The sequence below is a fragment of the Crotalus tigris genome, unplaced genomic scaffold (genome assembly GCF_016545835.1).
Source record: "Crotalus tigris isolate CLP2741 ecotype Arizona unplaced genomic scaffold, ASM1654583v1 scf7180000018504.2861643, whole genome shotgun sequence".
Classification (NCBI taxonomy): domain Eukaryota; kingdom Metazoa; phylum Chordata; class Lepidosauria; order Squamata; family Viperidae; genus Crotalus; species Crotalus tigris.
Window position 1 is genome coordinate 2,061,440 of NW_024097043.1, and position 23,217 is coordinate 2,084,656.

Sequence of the window (23,217 nt, forward strand, 5' to 3'; positions counted from 1 at the left end):
GTTGGACAAAAATTGGTACGAGGGAACTTTCATCCTATTTGTGGCTTATTGGTTTTATCTCCCTTTTTTAGATGAAGTTGCTTTGTCTGCTCAAGCAGGGCTCTAGGGTACTTCAGTTTCCAAATACTTCATAATGGGTTTACAAAGCCAGGTAAAGCTTACATGGACATGTTCAATAACAATGTCTTAAAATCTTCCATAATCAGATTTCTCTGCAGACATGATGATGGGTGATAAAAATGGAGAAACAGTTGTCACTTAAAATGAAACTTTAGCCAGCCTAATTGCATACAGGTGTCTCCTGGGAACAATATGCCTCACATCATCATGCAAATAAAGAATTTTCATGATTTGGGCAATGGTATCACAACATACAGTATACCAGGGTAAGTAAAAGAGTTGGCCAAAGCAAAGGATTATTAAAATACTTATTTCAGGATGAGTAATGCTGGAGGTGCACTTCCAGCTGAGTTTTGGGTAAGATTACCATATTTCAAATCAGGGGAAAGTTAATCAGCCCATTGGTTAAACTCTCGTTCTCTTCAGGGTATGCTTCCATAATACATTAAGCTAAAAACCATAACTATAAAGGCAGCATTCACACAACATTCGCATGATGTGAAACCCAGTAGAGTGGGAAAGCAGGCCTAAGGCCTGCAGGGACCCCAAAGAGTGGGAAGCAGAACAAGGGGTACCTCTTGAAGTGGAGGCGGCTTTGGGAAGCTCAGAGTAGACCCTGTGTGAGCTGGAGAGGTGCTGCAGTGTGGGCCTGGACCTGCACTAGGCTTCCCATGGCCTTCCTACCCAAAACATCTTGTGTTCTCCTTAATGACTTACACTTAATAATCACACTGAGGAGAATGGGGATGGTGTCTGGCACATGGAACCAGAAGATTTCTTTAGAAGATAGGCTTAAGATTCAGAAGGATATTGAAAGACTTGCAGACTGTTCAACATAAAAAAAAATGCAATTCAGTGGTGAGAAACACAAGATTTTACACTTAGGCAAGAAAAACCAAATACACACATATATAATACAGTAGGTGGTACTTGGCTCAACAGCAATAACTATAAGAGGGATCTAGGAGTCCTAGTAGACAATCACTCAAGTATGAGCCAGCACTGGGCCACAACTGCCAAAAAAAGCCAATGCAGTCCTAGGTTGCATCAAGAGGATAATATCAAGGTCATGTGAAATTCAGTTATTGGTTTATACTGCCCTGGTAAGACCACATTTGAAATATTGAGTCCATGTTTTGGTCACCACAATAAAAAAGAGATTTTGAGACTCTAGAAAAAGTGCTGAAGAATAAAGATAATTAGGGGACTGGAGGATAAACATACAATGAATAGTTGTAACAAAGAGAAGGACAAGGGATGACTTGATAGTCTTCCAATATTTGAGGGGCTGCCACAGAGAGGAAAGTGGTCGAACTATTCTCCAAAGCACGTGAGAGGCGAACAAGAATAGCTGGCAATTTATCAAAGAGAGAACCCAACCTAGAACTAAGGAGAATTTTCCTGACAGTGAGAACAATTAATCAGTGGAATTAATCTGTTGCTATTAGAACAATTCCATGAATAGGCTAAAGCATTTTCTTTATTGCTGATCACCTAATTTACAAGAATATCACCTTGGAAAGGATGGTTCCATAGATACCCAGGTTCTGAATTGTGAAAGATTTTAAAGGTGCCAACTAGCACATTCAATTACACCTGGCAGCCAGCTATTAATTGGTGCAGCTCTGTACAGATATGGAATAAATATCCTTGTAATATCTAGTTTCCTTCTAACAGAGGAATGAAACAAAAACAACAATGAACATTTAGGGAATGAATATTTTTATTAGCTGCCTTTTGCCAACAAAAACTCTACCTACATAGAATATAAAGATGTGTTTTTATTTGTTTTGAACTCACCTCAACTTCATATTGAAATACAGAAAACTCTGATATTGAAAACATACTGAAATACATAAAATGTTCCATGAGAAATTAAAATACAGTAACCCTTTTTATTTGTTAACTTCCCAGAGTCACTTAGGTTAAAACAGGCAATATAATAAATTGATAAATAAATAAATAAATAAATAAATAAATAAATAAATAACAAAAATGGATGACTCCTAGGAGCAACAAAGATTAGGAAGGCAGAAATCTAGACCTTGGGTTAAAGAAAACATCAACTCAGTTAAATAATCTACTTTTCAATAAATAACTTCAATAAGTTGTGGTATGGAAATAGGATATAGATATAGTGACAAAAATAATCTCTATATACCCAAAAATGTAATCAAGCTGTTAATTGATATGCTTAAGGTGTGCAGCAGAAAGCTAAAGCAATGCTAAAGTAGAATACATAGTTGAAAATAGTATCTTGAATGTATGGTTTAGTTCCCTCTGAATTCTTCTATTTCATCTGGAAGCCTCATTATTTCGAAGACTATGTTAACGATGAACAGTGCACTACTGATTAATATAATGATGATAATAATATAGATTATGATGGTTATTATCACTGCAGCAATATTCAGGTACTTGGCTGTTCTGCCATGATTAGCTGCACCTTCAGGGTCTCCAAGAACTTTACGATCTCTTGACTGAAGTGAAAAGGGAGAGAAACTGGTTTTAAAAAAATAAGAATTAGCAATGGAAACATCTTTGCAAATGTTTTAATCATTTAAATCTTAGGTAATCACATCAATATCAATAGTTTTCTCTTCAATGCTATCAAGAATGATCTAGGATTATTGTATCCCTCTCTACCTAGAAATTAGAGCAGTGTTTTCCAACTTGGCCATTTCCAGGTACAGTATATGAACTTCAACTGCTGGAATGCTTATAAATTGCCTGCTGGAAATCTGGGATATGAAGTCAACACACTTGGAAATTGCCTTAATTAAGAAATGTTGATTTAGAGAGTAGTAATCATTCTTTTCCTGAAAAATGGAATAAGGCATGTAACTTTTAATGAATTACTGATCTTTTTTGTTTTTCATATATTGGGAAGAAAGTAAGAGCACCAAAAAGCACCACTATAGGAAATACAACTATCCTTTTCGTGAAAGACTCTAGAGCAGGTATGAGCAATCTCTTTTGCAGCAACTAAGCCCCTGCTCAAAGCTAATAAAACAAATAAACAAACAAATATCTGTTTTCAGTCCTGTCAACTTTACATCAACATTATGTCTTTAATAGCCCTTATTATATATCAGATATAGTATTAATGCTCTTCTAGATTAGTACAACTTCAGTAAGCATAGTGAATGTTCAAGAAATTGTGAGTTTATTCTAACATCTGGATGTCCACAAATTTCTACTCTGTATATTGTTAAGACAAAATAGAAAATAGGCACAAAAATATTATAATTCTAAATAATTAGCTTAATTTATCACTAACATGCATACAAATTTAGTAAACAGACAAATCAAATATTCTACTATACAAAATTGAAAATTCTAGGTTCTCCTACCAATTCAGGCTCAGAAAAGAATTCAAGCCAAAATTGGATGGATTATGTGCCATAAGCTGACTCTTAACAACCACATAGACTTTCTCCATGATGATATGTCCCTAACCTGATCTTTCAGATCTTCCAGCAGTACACTCATTGTCACTGTAATTGAATTCATCCATCTTAGATTATGGGATTATATTATGATTATAATTTGCATGTGAGAAAGTTAGTTGTAAATGAGTTCAGTGACAGAGATTAATCTGGGCAAAACTAACAACTTGGTTAAACTTTATTCTAATTTGAATTTACCTCACTGAAAAAGTAGACATTTTCAAATCAAGCAATGATTTCCCTTTCCCCATGCATAATGAAGCTTTGCTCATTTGTACAAATTGTATTGTACGTTCATAAATCGATATGGTTGTAAGACACCCACGTGACCAGGCTTGTTTTTATTTTTATTTTTTGCAGCAGACAGTAAGCAAATCACTGTGATCGACTTCATGGTTATAATGAAAACCCTGTTCTTCCAAATGGGTGGATTTGTTGGAAAGCTGCCAAAAATGCTAAAAATCGGCAAAAAAGCCTGAAATTGGAAAGCAAAACCCACCAGAAATTGAAAAAAAAAATAGCAAATTCAATTGGTCATAAAGGTGAGCAGATTGCCAGGTGCCTGAAACATGATCATGTGATCACGGAGATTTTACAATGGCTGGAAGTGCGTTATGGCCTGTAAAACATCCATTCTGATTTGACTGTAATTTCAAATGATCATTAAACGATTGGTCATAAGTCGAGGATTACCCGTATATCTGTTCTATGAGCTACAGATATATGCAGGGGGAGTCTATAGATTGGGTTCAATAACACTGATTAGGCCCAGAAAATCTAGAACAACTCAGTCAGTTGAATGGGTTTTGAAATCTGGTTTCTCAGATCCCTGATCAATATTCTGTTCTCATCATCCATTCACTTTCATCAGAGATCAGGCAAGCAGACATCATCCCCCATACTTGCCACATCCACTGAGAAAAGTTATTTTCTCTATGTATCAAGGAAGCACAGAAAGCAGTATTCTGCTCTATTTGATACAGACACACCAAAGAAAGCCTGTCAGACACCTCTTCTTTTCCTAAGGGATACAGTATAGAATTGCTGAACCAGAAATGCAGAACCACATTTGTTGACAGTTGTGATAGCAGCAAGTACATTTCATGTTGCTAGAGGCCCCTTAGTATATATTTTATTATTTTATTTATATCCCACCATTTATTATTTTTACAAATAACTCAAGGCAGCAAACATATCTTATCATTTTCCTGCTCCTATTTTCTCACAACCACCCTGTGAGGTGAGTTGGGCTGAGAGAGAGTGACTGGCCCAAGGTCACCCAGCTGGCTTTCATGGCTAAGCAGGACTTGAACTCTTGGGACTTCTGGTTTTGGTAGCCGACGGGACAGGTGGAAGAAGCCAGGGCTCCAGCTACTCAGCCCGATTTCGCTTCATTTCCAAAATGGATCGGAAAGTTGACCTGGAGGGGCAACAAAGGAGGGACACTCCAGGAGCTTGGATCAGGCGGCGGCTGACCGGAACGGACTAAAGAAATCCTCTGAAAGGACGGAGGAAAGGCTGCTGGGTAAGCCGGCAGCCCCAGTCATCTCCAGCCAGAAGGAAAGCGAGGAGCCTCAATGCTCCGCCAAACAGCTGACTGTCAACAGCGTGCTGAAACTGGGTGAACCAGTGTTTTCTTTCCTTTTCCTTGTGGATTACAAGTCATTGACCCCCTGATGGGGAAGAGCTAAAAAACAAAGACCCCAGAAAGATTGCAATCTAAAAGAGGCGAGCAACTACAAAAGGGGAGAATTTTTAAAATAATGTTTAAAAATTGAATTCAGATTAATTCAAAGAAGGACTGACTATCTAATTTACAGAGTGCAAACTTTCTAGATATAATCTTAAGGATAAATAACCTATAAAGAATTTTAAAAGAAGAACCTCGTAAAAAAAAATTTAAATTCAGGCATTGATAAATGAGTGTATGAGGACATCTAGTGGCAAAAGAAGAAATTATAGCATGATTAAACATTAAAAAAATATCTAGAACTGTTTGACCTTGAACAACACCTGGCATAAAAAAGTGCCTTGGTGTGAGTCTACAATGGAAAAGATTTTTCAAGATTTTTTGTTGACTCTGGATATAACTAAACAGGAGTTATTTGGAGACAGTGAATGCTTCACAGTGAATGCTTTACATCTGCGACTTGACCAGAGGAGGTGGATTTGGCCTAAAATGGCTAGCTCCTTTTTACACTTTGGATTTTATATCAAGACTATTGGTTGAAAAATGAGTACATCAAACATTTCTAAACTTATGAAGAAGCCTTCCTCTGCACCCTCTGTTGGAACACCCAGCCCAACAACCCAGGGATCTATTGAAACAATGTTGCAACGTGAGAAAATAAGCACTGCCCAAAATAAAATACAGGCCACACTAAAATTGATGCAAGAGTCAATGCAAAGAAACCATGAACAGACACAAAGCAATTTTGAGAAATTAAGTGAAGAATTTTGGTTATAAAAGCATAATTTGAAGTTCATCATCAAATGATTGTTAAAAATGAACAAAGAATTCAGAAAATGGAAGATAAGTCAAATGATATGGATAAAAACATGGAAATATTATTCAAAAGAATGAAAAATTAGAAGGGGCGGTCGCGATTCTAGAAATGGACAAGGTGGAACATTACTTGAGATTTCAAAACATCCCTGAGGACAGAGAAGAAAATATAGCAGTTGTGATCATTGAGCTTCTGGAAGAAGCCTTGAAAGCAGATAGAGCAGAGATGCAAATGGAGATAGATGAAATATTTTGAATGAATTCAAGCTATGCAAGGAAAAATAGATTACCTAGGGAAGTACATGTGAGATTCATAAAGAAAACAACAAGAGATGAAGTACTAAGAAAAGTGAGAGATGAACCATTACAATACAATAATAAAGAAATTGTGGTGTTAAAGCAGATACCTAAGAGAGTGAGAGATACTCAAAAACATTATCACAAAGCTGATTGCAAAAGGTATAAATTTTAGATTGCTAATCCCAGAAGGCATTCTAATTAACTGGAATAATACAAGGTATTGGCTGGAAAGCAGAAGACTTCAAAGTATGACACTGAGCGGTTTTAGATGAAGTACAACAACGATAAGAGGAGACCATGGAACAGAGAAAAATGGAAGAGACAATTCAAGATGAAACTACACAAACAGGAGAACAGAAAGAGAAATCTGAACAAGAGAGCGAAGGAACTGCCAGAGAGTAGAGGACTATGAGAGCGACTAGACCTAAATATAACTAATGAAAATGGAGAAAGAAAATGGAATTTTTTCAGTGAATGTAAATGGACTAAACTCACCATCAAAAAGAAATAGTTTTTAGGAAACTACAGAAATTAAATATAGACATAATTTGCTTGCAAGAGACACACATAAAAAACAATACCATAAACTGTTGGAACACCCAAAAATTGGGAAACTTTACTATGCATCAGCACATCAGAAAAAAAGAGGCATTGCTGTATATATTAAAGAGACAATAGATTCTAAAATGATCTATTCAGATGAAGAAGGAAGAATTGTGATGGTAGACATATATTTACACTAAAAACAAACACTGTTAGTAGTAATTTATGCACCAAACAATAACCAGAAGAATTCTATCAGAGCCTCCATAGAAAAATAACAGAAATGGAATATCAAAATATTTGTTTAGTAGGAGACTTTAATGCGATAGTAGATGGGGCAATTGACTATAAAAGCAGTAAAATAGGGAAAACTGGAAGAGGAAGATTACCTAAGACATTCTTTAATATGACAGATGAAATTGGAATACCAGATATTTGGAGAGAAATCAATCCAGAAAAATTACAATATACCTTTTATTCAAATAGTCAAAAATCCTGGTCAAGAATTGATATGATTTGGATGACATCTGAATTGAGGCTGAATATACAGGAAATTGAGATTGAAATAGGCACATGGGCAGACAATAACCCTTTGAAATTGACATGGAGAGGAATTAAAAAAAAGATCAAGATGAACTTTAAATCAATCTATACTAAAAGAAAGAGAATTTGTAGAACTAGCGAAAAAGGTAATGGAATTCTTTAGAGAAAACAAAAAAGACAACACAACATTACAAAATGTATGGGATACAGCATATTTTAGAGGTATAGCTATAACATATATGGCAAAGAAAAATAAACAGAGAAGACAGCAATATGTACTATTAAAAGAAAATTTTGGAAAGTTAGAATCAGAATTTCAAAAAAATCCGCAGAAAAAGATTTTGGAAAAGAGAAATTGAACTAATAAAACACAAACTAAACTTGTTGGAGTCAGAAAAACTGGCACAGCGAAGAGCGAAACAATTTTTTTTCAAAAATGCAAATAAACCAGGAAGGTGGTTAGCTTACAAACTTTAAAAAACAGAAAAAGAAAATGATACATAACTTAGTAGATGAAAAAGATTGTCTACAATTTAAAAATGAAGAAATAAAAAATTAAAGAATATTACAAGAAACTGTATAACAAAGAAGAAACTCCAAGAGAGAGAATGATTCAATATCTAGAAGAAAACAATTTTCCAAAAATTCCAGAGACATTTAAGATTATGTTAGAGTGATAATGGACGTATTAGAATATTATGAATTACATCCAGGGAAACAATTGGCACTAATATTTCTAGATGCTCAAAAAGCATTTGATAATGTTTCCTGGCAATTTATGACTCAGCAACTACAAATAATGGACTTTGAACAGAACTTTATAAATATGATAAAAACAATATATAATAAACAGCGAAAGTGATCATGAATGGAGATTACACTGAGAACTTTGAGATAATAATAATAATAATAACAACAACAACAACAACAACTTTATTACGGTCATAGACCAACAATAGACATCACTTTTTACAATATATTAAAAAAATAAAAATAAAATAAAATAAAAATAGTACTAACATTAATAGTAAATAATAACATCCCTGTTAAGAAAATACATGTTCTCAAAATGTTAGGATCACTCCCTAGTTTACGTGAGTGGATAGCCGATTAGTGTGTGAGTAAATATAATGTTCCAACCATTATTAGAGATCTCTCCAAAAAATTGGCACGTTGATGGCTATAAATCTGTAACCAATTTTTTTCTTGTGGACATTGCCACAACACAGTATTTTGCCACTGCATGCGTGATAGAAGAGTTTGAGTCCTGGAGGAGAAAGGCTACATAAAAAAGGGAGAATATATGCTGTCCTATAAACTCAGTATAACTCACAGTACAATAAAATATGTGAGATGTCTTCGACTTCTCCTTTACCACATATACATACCCGTTCTGCTATTGGTGTTCTCTTATACCTGCCCTGGAGGAGTGCTGAGGGAAGAATGTTAAATCTGGTTCTGAAGAAAGCTATTCTTTGTTTTGGGAAGGTCAGATCATTCAGATATCTTCCCAATTCCCACACACCGTTTGATTCTATCCCTACTGTGACAAGGCAACCTATTTAGTTCTTCTTGGAACTCCATGTCCTTTATTCTATTGGATACTACTTGCTTTGCTTGGTCAAAGCCTAGGGACATTAAGAATACTGAGGAGAGCCCATAAGACCCCAGTTTATGATCTATTGCCTGCTTCCAGGGGGAAAGGAAGTTGTCAGTCAGCACTAACGGGGACAGTCCCTCTGGAAAGAAATGCATTTTAAGCCAGTGAATGATCATCTTCTTCCAGGCTCTTACCTGGATTTGGGACATGCCTGTCTCAATTCTTAATTGGGCATTTGGGGTTCCTTTGGGTGCAGTTAAGATGGCTCGCAGGAATTTGGTTTGTATGGTTTCAAGCAAGTTTTTCTTTGCAAGGATTCCTGTTTGTGCCCCATATAGAATTTGCGCCAATGTTTTGGCCTCGAAAAGTTTTAAGGCAGCAGGTACTAATTGACCTCCACCTGTGTAAAAGTAATGTTTGATTGCATTTATGGACCTATTGGCTGCTTGCAATGTATGATCCAGGTGTGCCTTCCATGTCCCTTGCGAGTGGAAAACCACCCCAAGGTATCTAAATGTTCTAACCTGTTCCAAACTATGTCCTTCTGTTTTCCAGGAGTATTGGCTGGGTCTTTTAGCAAAAACTAAAATTTTTGATTTATCGAAGTTAAGGACCAACTTGTTCTGTCTGCAATAGCCAAGTATTGCCCTAATTGCTCTCTTCAGTCTTACAGGAGTTTGCGAAATAATGACTGCATCGTCGGCATACAGAAGAATCGGGATTTTGTGATGTGCTAGATTGGGCAGACGCAGATCAGGGTTCTGTAAGAGATTGATCAGGGGGTTGATATAGAAGTTAAAAAAGGAGGGAGACAGGATGCAACCCTGCCGTACCCCTTTTTGTACCCTTACTGAGCCGGTTAAAGTCCCTTGAGGATTACACCTCACTTTCAAGGTGGAATTGGCATACAATTTTTGTATGAGGAAAAGGAGGCGTTTATCAATAGAAGCGCCTTCTAATTTCTCCCATAGGGTGTTCCTAGATATTGAGTTGAAGGCCTGCTTAAAATCAAGGAAGGCCACAGAGAGGATTTTTTTTTTAAATGTGTATTTTTGTACTAGATGGTGAAGTACCAAGATATGATCCACTGTTGATCTTCCTTCTCTAAAACCGGCTTGTTCATCTTTAATTATCCCCCCCGAAAATAGCCAATCCTGAAGTTTATAGTTTAGGTGTTTGGCATACGATTTACTAATAACACTCAGAAGACTAATGGGTCTATAATTTCCAGGGTCATTTCTACTACCTTTTTTATAGATTGGTATGATAATTGCTAAACCCCAATCTCTTGGCATATGGCCCGTTCTATCTATAAATGTAAACAGAGATGTTAAAAGTGGAGCCCACCAACTGGGATTATTTTTTATTATTTCTGGCAGGATATTGTCAGCACCGGGTGCCTTATTAGCCTTGAAGGCTCCAATCAATTGGGATATCTCGCCTGGTGTAACAGGGGGCCAATAAGAGGTTTGGTCCAAATTAATTTGGCTCTCATTAATTACATGGTCAGGGTCTGCATATAGCTCCCTAAAATATTCTTCCCAGGCTTGAATTGGTACCTGATTAGTTGGAGGTAGGGGGGATTTCCCCAATCCTCTGGTGATGTGCCAAAAAAGGGATGTATTTTTTGTCCTGACTGATGCAATTAGTCTATGCCAAGACTCCTTCAGAGCCACCCTTTTCTTTTCTTTTTGAAGAGTCTTATATTGTGCCTTCAACTGCTTTAAACAGTGAGTTTAAATCCTCAGAAGGGGCATTTTTACTTTTTCTGTATTCCTTGTTATATATATTTTTTTAGTTGCACGCAATCCCTGTCAAACCATCCTTTATTCTTTAAAACCGGTTTTTTGGGGTGAGCTAGTATTCTGTTAATGAGAACCAATTTAAAATTTAAAATTAAAGTTTCAAACTCTTCTAAGTATGATCCTTCAAACTTAGTCCTCAATAGAGATGTATGTAATTCTATGGTTTCTGGGGCTAACATCCATTCAGTAACTTCCTTTGCATTTTTCTCTGTCCATTTCATTTTTATCTGGGTATTTTGGTTCTCTAACCTGGGTAGATAGGTTGAGCCACCCTTAGCAGTTTCTGGTGTAATGTAAAAGTAAGGATTAGTGGATCATGATCACTTTCCAGTCGCGAGTCTACCTCCATCTTCTGCAGGAACTTAAGGAGGTCGTATATTATCCAATAATCAACTGTGGATGTTCTTCCTGCTCCCTGATACCTATAATCTGCTGGGTAGTCATCCCATATGGAGCCATTAAGGATACAAAGGTCCAAGCGTACAGTCATCTGTTTTACACACAGACCTGCCCGATTTGCCTTGGTGTCTTTAAAATGTCTGGCAAGCAGGAGTTTTCCTAGTACATTCTCATCATAATGGATCTTAAATTGATTAAATAATGCTTGATCGTTTGGGCCCATCCTAGAATTTAAGTTCCCCCCCCAATAATTATTGCTGCTGTGGGATATTTGTCTAAGCAGCCCAGGATAAAATCTTCTATACCCTCCCAGATCTTGTTGATCAGTTTATTCTTGTTAAATGGGGGAATATAGATATTAAAAATCAAGATCTTCACTGTTTAAATAAAAGTAGGGTAGTCACAACCCATGGCTGAAGAGGTGGCAACAGTACACATTTAAAATGCAAAGATGTATTCGCTAATGTCACAATACCCCCTTTAGCTTTCCCGCCCACCTTACTTGGAACTGCTGGGATAGAGTTACCCTAGTAACCATCTAACTGTATCTCTGTAGAGGCTCAGGTTTCCTGTAAAAAGAGAATGTCAAATTGTGATGTATAGTCCAAAAAATGTTATCTTTTGATGGCACAGACCAACCCGCTATATTCCAGGTTATAATGGAGAGGGGATCATCTTTTGCAGCTCATCAGGAGATTTGATTTATACAAAGGGAAGTTGTAGGGTTGTTGCAATGGCTTGAGGTGTCATCCCGCATGAAATTGGCCTTCTCTAAATGGAGGGGAGCCCCATCAAAATTCTGTGTAGACTCCTGGGAAATTTGTTTGAGGTACGAAGATTTAGCACCGGCTAACAAGGCTTGCCGTTCCGGAGCCTCTTCTCTAGGTGTAGAGCAGGGGGTTATTAAGTCATGCTCCATTCGGCTTTGAAATGATGGCACTGACGTGAGACCTCTCTCTCAAGAGAGAGATTGATATGTTGCAGAAGGTATCATCGGAAAGTCACATAAGGGTGCTAGCTTCTCCTTCCCTATTGGGGCCTCTACTGACCCCTGTGTATCTTGGTTTCCGCTTTCCATGAACTTATATTCTTGCAAACTCTTGCCCCCTGGGGGACAAGTAAGAGGCTCAATTATAGGGGAAACTAAATCAATAAGCAGTTCAGCCGCATTGTGACCAATAAGGATTTCTTTAGGTTTTCTAACTTGAATAGTATATTATCTTCTTCACTCCTTGGGAGAGCGCCAAAAGCATTAATAAGCCCAGTTTCTGTGCTATTAAATACATCTTCTCCAAATGGTGCTGGCTTACTCTCACTTTCTCCCTCTCCCTTTCCCGGGTTGAGAATGCAGAAGAGACAGCAACCTTGGGAGCTCACATGTTAACAATTAAGGGTTTAACCCTTTCCTCGCAGAAAACTCTGATGGGAGAGATTTGAAAGGAGGCTAGATAAGCCTTCATCTTAAATAGCATCAGTGGTATGGTGGGCTGTTTAAAGGATAGAAATACCTGCTTCCAATTTGGGGCCTCAGAGAGCCACTCCGCAGTATGTAGATCAATCTCCCCCCAGTAACAGTGCAGAAGCTGGCTTAGGGAATTTAGTATAGCACTCTTGGAATTCCAGCGACCATGATTAAGCTTGTTCATGTGGATTCTCAGCACAACCTGATGTGTTTATAGTGAGCGATGTGATTGGTGTAATTGTAAATGGGATGCCTTATTGTCTTCCCATGAAACTTCTCTATTAATATCTCTTCCTCTTGTTGCCTTAGCTGGAGAAGGACTGTTTTTCTGAGTGGGCTGCCACTTTTTAGCAGGCTCTTTATCTGTTTCCCTGGGTCTGTGCTCATTTTCCTCCTTTTTTTCTTCCTTCTCCTGATTATTGGATTTACCCATGTCTGCTGTAAAGACTTCAGTGGGAGTGCCTGTAGTCCAGGGGTTCTCAACCTTGGCAACTTTAAGACTTGTGGACTTCAACTCTCAGAATTCCTCAGCCAGCTTTGCTGAGGAATTCTGAGAGTTGAAGTCCACAAGTCTTAAAGTTGCCAAGGTTGAGAACCCCTGCTGTAGCCCAATACTGCGCTTGGAGCAGAACAGCTATATCTTTTATCAGTGTCTCTATATCATGTTGAATGGTTATTAGTTGTTCAAATATTGAAACTACAGTTTGTGCTGTGAGAAGACATTGCTTCTCCATAAACTCTGTTATATTCTCCCATGGTAAGCTCTCCCCACTCTGAGTTGGATTGTTGTTGTCAACCATCTTAGTCTTTATTTTAGTCTCCATGCCGCCTGTATGTTATTTGTGAAAATAGCTGGCTGTCATTTTGCTCCCCTCCTCCCAGATTGGGAAAGTCCAGTGTCTGCTGTTTTGTCAGATCTCTTTGCAGGTCCTGTTCTAGTCTCTCCGGCTTGTTGGAAATGAAGTGGGGGAGGGAATAGTTTTACTTACAAGTCTCTTGCCAACAAAGTGCTCCTCAATTTTTGGTTGTTTTGCATTCTTTGCTGGTAGGAGAGCTCCTGGGCTGGTGCCATGGCGTTTCCTTCTTTTACCCATGCCTCCGTCCTCCTCCAGTAGCTTCTGTTTCCAATATATACTGGCCTCTCCGGTATATATGCTTTATAAAAAGTCTTTGATTATTATAAAAAGGTCAAGCAAGGTTTAAAACAGGTTTAAAATAGGTTAAAAAGGGTTAAAAATAGGTAAGTTAAAATGCAATGTTAAAAGGGGTTAAAAAGTTAAAATAAAAGAAAATAATAAAAAAAAAGCTTTTGCTTTTACAGCCTTTGCTGCCTGTCCACCATCTTGGCTCCTCCCTGAACCCACCTGGCTCCTTTGAGATAAGAAAAGGTACAAGGCAAGGATGTCCACTGTCTCCATTGTTATTCATTTTCACTCTGAAAGTTTTAAATAGAAATATTAGACAAGATACAGAAATTAAAGGACTGGAAATAAAAGGCGAAACATATAAACTACAAGCATTTGCTGGTGATTTGGTATTTATCTTAGAAGAACCTTTAGAAATGATCCCTAAATTACTGAGAAAGATATGGAAAAATGGCGGGACTGAAAATAAATAGAGAAAAAACTAAAGTAATAGTTAAAAATCTTAACAGATAAACAAAAAACAATTGTCAGAAAAAACAGAATTACAGATAGTGAAAAAGATTAAATACCTGGGTATATATTTAACAGCAAGATGCTCAACAATAAAAGAAGATAATTACACAAAATTATTGAATCAAATAAAATTGGACTTGGAAAAATGGAAAAATCTGCAACTGTCAATATTAGGAAGAATTGCTACAATGAAAATGAACATATTGCCAAAAATTTTATTTCTATTCCAAACAATTCCCATAAAACTTGAGAATTTTTTTTCGAGATTTAAACTCATTAATTTTGAAATTTGTTTGGCAAGGAAAGAAGGCTAGAATTAAGATGAAAACACTACAAGATGCTAAGGAAAATGGAGGATTCGGACTACTGGAGTGGGCTTTGTATTATCAAGCATCTGTTTTAACATGGGTAAAAGAATGGATAACTCTTAGAAATAAAAGGTTGTTATATTTGGAGGGATTTACAGTTGGAGTGGCATGCTTTTTTATGGTATGGAAAAAATAAGATTCATAAGTATTTCCAAAACCATTATATAAGAAATGCATTGTTAATAGTATGGGAAAAAATAAAAAGTAAATATTTGAAAATTCCAGGGTGGTTGTCAACTATGGAAGCTTTTGTACACCCAAACTTGGTGGACTTTGAAAAAAACTGGACATATAGAGATATTCTAAATTCTGACGGGAATTTAAAAACCAAACAAGAAATGGAAAATCAAGGGATCAACTTGTCATGGTGGGCACATTTACAAATCCAAACTAGATATGAAAAAGACTAGATATGAAAAATTGTATGGATTTTACAAGGAATAGGTGATATTTGATAAGATTTTGTTAACTTCAGATGAGAAACTAATTAAGAAAATGTATAATCTTTTATTAATCTTGGAAATGGAAAGTGAACAAGTGAACAATCCTAGGGATTGGGTGGCATATAAATTTTATTAATAAATAAATAAATAAACAAATTAAAGAAACAATGATAAGATGGAAGAAAAAATTTGGATATAATATAGAATTTAAAAAATGGCAAAATTTATGAGAAAGAAATTATAAATTGACAATGTCAACTTCTTATAAAGAAAATTTATATAAAATGTTTCATAGATGGCACTTGTCACCAGCAAGATTAGCAAAAATGTTTAAAAATATGTCAGATAGATGTTGGAAATGTAAACACAACTCAGGCACGTATTACCATGTTTCGTGGACATGTGATAAAGTAAAGAATTATTGGAAAAAGATACATACTTGGTTAGAAAAGATGTTGGGAGAATATGTAGATTTTAAACCTGAACTTTTTTTATTAGGTATAATGCCAGAAAAGATTAACAAACAAAGCCTATATTTGATTTTACATGTCACAACAGCGGCAATAATAATATTTACGCAATATTGGAAGAATGAAGGAATACCACCAGATGAAGAAATAATCAAAAAAATATTGGAATGCACAGAGATGGATAGATTGATTATGAGACTGAAAGAAAAAGAAGAAACAGAATATTATCAAACTTGGGACTTACTTTACCGATGGTTAGAAGAAAGAATAAAGGATTAGGAATTTAATATGTATTAGTGTACTTAAACTCAGACAGCATGTTGATTGAAAAATTATTATTATATGTATGAAAAAAATGAATAAAATTTTACAAAAAAAAAAGGACTTGAACTCATGGTCTCCCTCTTTCTAGAGTCTAGACTCTAGACTAATGCCTTAAAACACTAGACCAAACTGGCTGCAGGTTTCCTATCTGCACACAAATAGTATCTCACTTCAAATTAACAAAGATCATTTTCCCAAATTTTGCTCTACTCCAGAAGATGGGATTGGGTGGGGATTTTTATTTTAATCAACAAAAGGCAGGTTTAAGTCACCAATGATTTTCCCAATATTTCCCCCTCAATTGGAGCTATTGTGTTGATTTAAGGCAACACAACAGGCAATTCTGTGAGATCCAGTTTGGTGCAATGATTGAAGTACCAGATTATAAACTGAGAAGCCATGAGTTCTAATTCCGAGAAGCCAGCTGGATGAGCACAGGGCTACTCTCTCTCAGTCCTAGGAAACAGGCAGTGCAGTTCTTCTGAAGACTGCAGGAGCTTCTCCAGGAGTCAAAAGCTGGCTCCAAGGCACATACACAGAAAAGGTGATTCTGTATAATAAAACCTAATTAGTTCAAGGTACCATGTAACTGGAGGTAGGTAGGTACTCTTCTATATATTGCGCTAATTTACTACTACATATAAATAGAGGACTATTTACAACAAAGACCATCCTCAATTTAGAGAGAAGCTAAAGTAGAGATCTTGAAGACTACAAAAAGAAATGGAGAGGGAGAGAAGCAGCCGAGTCTAAAGAGGACGGGAAAAGAAAATGAGAGGGCGCTTCCCATCTTTTCCAACTGCGTTCACCTTAATGGAGAAGAGGAGGGCGAACAAGCCAAGGCAGCAGCAATTGCAGCTGGTGAAACTGAAGAGCGACCAGACCACATAATCCTTGACCGCAGGATTAAGGATGGCCTTGGGGTATTGATAGGGACTGCTGGGGCGCGTGACGACCTCGGTCGGGCGAGGCTCCATGGCCAAACCAACCCTCCGCTCACTAACGGCGACCAACTCCGAAACGCGCCAAACGTCAGGGTGGTCGGGCTCACCCTCCGCTGATTGGCCGGGATATCCCTGCGGCTCGTGAACCTATGCGATGCGAAAGTGGGCAGGGCCAGGTTGTGTGCTTTCCTTGCGAGGGGCGCGGAGTTAGTTCTGTCCTTTGCAGAGCGAATTGTAGCGGTGGTTTCGCTCTTTGTACCGCTAATACGGCAGATGTCGGCGCCGCCTCGCTCTTCGAAACCATTTTAAAACTTCTTTAGAGCTACGTTTAGTAAACAAGGGAAAGGTCGGCCCTGATGGTCGTTAACTCCGCCCACTCTTGGGTTAATCTTTTTCTCTAAAAAGAAAAATGTGCTTCTGGAAATCTAGAAGAAAGGATAGTAGAGATAGAAATAAACTTGTCGTTTCATTTTCCCCCTTCTATTTTTATTTTGGTTTTTTAGTAAGAATTCTGCTTCCATAGAAGAGAGAAAATCGGGAATATGGTAAAGTTTATTAAACTTTGGTAACCAAGAGGAACCTTCATTGGATGTTTTTCATGCAGGCGATTATAGCTCAGATTTAAAGCTCCTAAAGCTGTCCTGATACATTTATAATGAAAACATTTCACAATATGATTTCATTGTGATTCAATGGAACTTTCCCCATTTATATTGTAAAATCCTAACTTGTCCCAAATACTGTATTTTCCATTGTCCAATACTTTAAACCTTTCCTTCCTGCATTGGAGGATTCAGCTTCAGTGTCTAACTAACTCCTCAAATGGAATCTATTATTTCAGAGAAAGTTGTTCCGGAAGTCGGGGTTTCTCCTACAGTTAGTAAATTTGGCTTGCAAGTTCCTAATTGATAATGTGGCAGTATTTACGTTGGCACTGGGATATGTACAGCATTTTTGCACTGCTTTTGATTGAAGAAGTCAGTATTCTAAAGTAAATTTTCTTTTTCCCATGGCCTGGAAGGGTATATGAGAGAGTTCTGAGAATTTACCATAGCTTTATTCTATTCTCAGCATAAAGTTTGTTAGAACTGCACCATGAGTTTAAAACATTAAATGAAAATGAATGGGATGTAGACTCTTGAAAGCTCAGTCCAGAGGCAGAGGTTTATAAATGGAGCTTTGGCTGCAGAAATAAATATAGTACATTCCCTCCAATCTTAAGAGTTCTCATTGTTCAAAGCTACACTTGTTCTTTGTATCTGAGAAGCAAATAGACTGTTGCTTTGCATATGTACTTATGACAATGGCCTGTAGTATGCTTCTGATTGAGGCTGTCAGTTTCAAGAGACAGAGAATACACTTCTTTGTTGTTTGGATTTTTTTTTTTTTATTAAACAGAAATTGCATTGGGAGCAGCTGTACAAGCTGATCTCAAACTTCCTGTCACTGCATTCCTTCAAGAGAGTTTCCATAACTCTAGCCTAGAAAATAAAAGGTGGCAACAATTGTCATTTGGTATGCCTTGAAAGCTGAAAACATTTTTAATATATTTTCTGTGCTGCTTTTATTATGGATATGTTCAGATACTTGCAAGGCTAATGAACCAGCTACATGTGGAGTTTTTATTTTGTTAAAAAGAAAGAGGATTGAATTATCTGCCACATTATTTTGCAGTGACAAGTTATTGCATCTGAGAACAGATAACAGTTTTGTTAGGCTGAACAAACCTGCTTTGTAGCTGATAAATGGGTATTTTTAAACACTTATTGATGATTACATGAAATCTGGGAATCACATTTTTTTCACATGTGATGGATTTGGATTAGGTCCATTTCAAGACATGGAATGGTTTTAAATATAGCAGTTAAGAATCTGGTACTGTATTTGGCTTCCTCTTCGCCCCAGGTTATCAGAGCTTTTACTATTCCTAATAGCAGGCCATAGCAAAAGATATTTCCCTGGACTGTAATTTCAGTTGCCCTTTAATACCGGTACTAAACCCATCATATTCCTTGAAATCAAAGCTTCCTCTGATAACAGCTGATTAGGGTTCTATATATGACCCGTGCAATCTGTTTTGCTAGAATTGATTCATATTTATACAATCACAAGTCATGTCTAGTCATACTGTTTATCTTTTAGTTTGAATTTATTCCATAAATTTTCTCTCTATCCAAGTATTACTGTTAACATTTAAGTTTAAAATGTTAAAAAGTTAAAAAGAGCCGAGGTGGCGCAGCAGTTAGAGTGCAGTACTGCAGGCCACTTTAGCTGACTATGTTCAGCAGGTCAGCGGTTCAAATCTCACCGGCTCAAGGTTGACTCAGCCTTCCATCCTTCCGAGGTAGGTAAAATGAGGACCCAGATTGTTGGGGGCAATGTAAATATATATATACATTGCTTACTGGTGTACACCGCTTAGAGAGTGCTTGCACTTAAAGCGGTATATAAGTCTCGTAAATAAATAAATAGATAAAATAAGTGCAATATATATAACTCTGATACCCTGGGGAGAAGAGAAAGCCAAATGCAATACCAGATTCTTAACTGGCAATAAACCTCGTTGAACTCAACAGAACAAAATTGAGAATTTAGAATTAGGCTGCAAAAAAATAAAATTAAGAGAATGCAGATTTGTTTCTCATATCCCATCCTTTAATAAATCTGTCCAAGTTGATGACCATAATTGTGATAGAAAAATTTCCTTTTATTATATGACTTTCTAGCTGAATAAGAAATTCTCTCCAATTAATGTTTTCATAATGTCGACAACATTACCATGTTTTACCACTCTTCCTTATTTAAAATACATATTTATCATAATAATGTAAATTATTTTTTCTCAAAATAACACATTGAAAGTTATGGTGGGCTGAGAGGGAATAACTAGCCCACAATTCAGCCTGGGGAGGGGGGAGTTTCCATAGCTCAGGTCTTTAAGAAACCCAAGGTCTCCTTTTAGCCATGGAAACTATTGAATTAGCAAAATCCAAATAATATAACCAGATGATATGTGGCTATGTGTTCCTATATCACACTACTCCATGACTGATTAAATCAGCCATGATTTATTGAATCAACCCAATTGGCTGGGTCCACATATATTGATGCATAAACTAATCATATAACTGGTTGGATCTGCATAAGATGCTGATCCATAAATATTCACAGTTTGGTTTAGGTTTCTGTCTGAACTCAGTCAATGGCATCAAATGCTCTTGTGGGATCCAGAAGAATTAACTCGTTCCTCCTCTAATGAAAATAAAAGTGAATTATTTTGATTTCTTGTTATCTCCTGATTTAGAAAGGACACATTGGAATGGATCTGCCGTCTCCCTTTTCGTCTTCTCACAGATTTGGTGGGCAGGTAAAAGATCATTTGATGTGAGGAAAGTTGCAGCAAAGTTGTCTGTACAAACTTTGGATATTCGTAAACTATGTATGTATAGCCTCAGAGAACATATGGAAGACTAAACACTTTTATAGTAAGCATGGGGTATTTTTATCATCAGGGCTCACAATAATCCCTGTTCAAATTTTCCAAAAGCTACATTTCAATGCACATTAACATTAGCTTTTCTCTGCCAATACAGATAAGTTGATTTCATGTGATGCATTTCCCTGATACATTAGGAGAAGAGATTGAAAGATCATAATTAAAAGAGAACTTAGAATCTTGTCCCCAGTTGTGAAGAAACAGTCTAAATTAGTAATCTGTCCTGTTTTGAGACAATAATTCAACTCTTTTTTTCCTACAGAAGAGAGGTCAACATACTTCTTCCTTGGCTGAAAATCTAATTAAAGTTTAACTTTTGTTAACTATGGCACACACTATCATATATATCAGCTGTCAACTGATGACTGTCAAATTCCAGGAAAAATAAGAAGACTGGTAAACAACTTTTAAATTTAGTACTACTTCTCTTCCAATGCGAATTGCTTAATATTGCCTTTTTCTTCATTAGTCAGCCATTTTGCTGTATATATTGCAAAAGCTTATTTACTGTAATTCAGGCTTGGGATAATCAAATGTTTTAAATTGAAGTACAATACGTGCTTGAGTTTCCTTTTAGTACATGATGAAGTCCAACATTTCTTTTAATAAGTAATTGTTCTACTACTATTAAGAGTGGTTTTTTACTTATGCTGATTGGAAATAGAAGATGGGGGTTGAGAAGATACCGAGAAAATCAAGACTGTCCAAATTATAGGTGAGGCTAAAATCTTTACGGTTATTGAGTTATGAACAACAAGCAAGCTCAGATTAATTCTTCTAGCCCTGTTTCTGAACGTATTTTTTAGCTCTTTCAGGGGTATGTTTGATGTTATTTGTTTTTAAAAAATCATTCTCTGCTCATACAATATATAAAGAACACAGTCTAATAATATTAGTGCACAATATAATTATGTTTTGTTGATAGCCAAATGGGGTTGATTCAACTCTGTAGGGCCTCTACCTTTCCTTTTTCTGCCCTTTCTTATAACTGAAACCAGCGTAAAGTAAGTACAATAACTTTTCCCCCCACAGCTTTATCTCTGAGCAAAGCAAATATACTATATCCATTAGTGATTCCCAAGAAAGAGAAACTGAAAGCCAGCATGATGGGTAGAAGTCTTAATAAAGGCAAATACTTACAGGAATAAACAACAGGTATGTGCACTGTGTTCTGATGTCTGTGCCAAGGGGCTGGTTCTGTAACCATCATGTTGAACCAATTGTGTCGTACATTTGTGGTTTCATTAAAAACTTCCCGCAGTTGTCGTTCATATTGTCTTTTCACCTAAAGTGAAACGGACACTCTGCTTTCCCCCAGCTTTCCCCCATACCCATCTCACTTTACACAAGAAGTTGTATAACACCTAATTTAGTAGTTATATCCTATTTAGTGTTTTCTGGGGAAATATATTGTACTGTTATTATACACATGGAATTGCAACCTACCTTATGTATTATTATCAATAAGATAGAACTGGATCTTTTCTTTTATGAAATTGGTTTCTGTTATTGAATACACAAATTTATTTAGCTCGTTATTGGAGATTGCATCATTTCTTGCCCCATCAGCCACTCGAACAAACAGTAAATAGATAGTAAAGGAGACTTCATATTTCCCCCCTAAATTTCTGGCTTTTACCTGGTCTTTGTTAGTAAATCGAGTCTCTATGTTTAAGAGTCTAGGGAACATCATTTTGACTTCTTGTCTTTTGAGATGCAATTTAGGTAAAACTGGGTTATTCTTTGTCCTGGGTATATTTTAATACAAATAGTACGTTTAGTGAATGCCTCATTTAGCAATCTTTCACTGTAATGATTGTGATAAAAAAATAATTTTTCAGCCAATCCTTGCATTTACACCTTCACAGGTTTGTAAAACAAAGAAAAGCTGATGTAAAATCGTAAGCAGTTTCACTTAGTGATCGCTTTGCTTAACTACCAAGTCGGAGGTCCCAATTGTGATCACCAAATGAAGACCACTATAAATCTATACACTGATGTTAATGTTATTTGTATAAGCACTAGAAAAATATTTACATTTAACTTTGTATGTGTTGAAAGTACTAAGAATTATATTTATTTAATGTTGGCAAAAGGAAAACACTATTGGAAGAAGAGAAGATCAAGAAAATGTATCACTAAGTAGTATGTTGATTATGGAATCAAAGAAACTAATTATTATTGATTGTTGTTAAATATATGAACCCAGACAACACATTGTTTACCAAGTACTAAAGATGATTTCCATGACATCAGCGCTGATACATCTGCCATGGCAAGGTATCTGAAAGATATTTGGTGTGGACCAATATCTAAAGTGTTAAATTGTGACCATTACCCCAGCAATCCCATCCAATCGCCTCCTGAGAAATATTTGTTTAGAAGAAGCCTTGTTGCCGGGAGGGGGAGGATGAGCATTTAATTATGGTTGTTGGGTCTTCTAAGGCAATGGTCTCCAACCTTTCTCGCTCGGTGAAGGCGACAGTGATGGGTTTGGGGGGGGGAGGAGTTAGTTTTGCACATGTGCACTTGCCCACCATTTCCATGGCCCAGTTTCGAACAGGCTGTGGCCTGGCCATGGACCAGGGGTTGGGGACCTCTATTGTAAGGTGTAGAGGAAATGGCCAACTATGAGCCATCTCCAGGATACTATGGAAATGCCATCAGATGGTAGCTGGAACATAATAATGTGCAGGTACTTCAGATTAACAGCAGTCTTATAACAGAAGTACATTTTATAAGCTCACGTTCACTGTAATGAGTTATAGCGCTTTAAAAAAAACCTAC

The 23,217-nt window shown here is 36.7% G+C and overlaps 1 protein-coding gene and 1 long non-coding RNA gene across 2 annotated transcripts; one reads left to right on the forward strand and one right to left on the reverse strand.

Moving 5' to 3' along the window:
- Positions 1-1,924: 1,924 nt before the first annotated feature.
- LOC120312474 (dispanin subfamily A member 2b-like) lies at positions 1,925-16,994 on the reverse strand. The gene is made up of 2 exons (XM_039353240.1): positions 16,800-16,994; positions 1,925-2,600 (listed from the first exon to the last, which is right to left on the reverse strand). The coding sequence occupies exons 1-2, from the start codon at positions 16,965-16,967 to the stop codon at positions 2,391-2,393; spliced, it is 378 nt and encodes a 125-aa protein (XP_039209174.1). The 5' UTR covers positions 16,968-16,994; the 3' UTR covers positions 1,925-2,390.
- A 173-nt stretch (positions 16,995-17,167) lies between these two features.
- LOC120312476 lies at positions 17,168-22,652 on the forward strand. Its single transcript, XR_005557906.1, has 5 exons — positions 17,168-17,479; positions 20,239-20,301; positions 20,693-20,826; positions 21,463-21,585; positions 22,299-22,652. It is a non-coding gene; the product is annotated as an uncharacterized LOC120312476 (long non-coding RNA).
- The last annotated feature ends 565 nt before the right edge of the window (positions 22,653-23,217 follow it).

Coding starts and splice junctions, on each gene's coding strand:
- LOC120312474 (XM_039353240.1), bottom strand. CDS start 16,967: ATGGAGCCTCGCCCGACCGAGGTCGTCACGCGCCCCAGCAGTCCCTAT. Junction 2,601..16,799: donor CCCTCCTCTTCTCCATTAAG/GTGAACGCAGTT, acceptor TTTTCACTTCAG/TCAAGAGATCGTAAAGTTCT.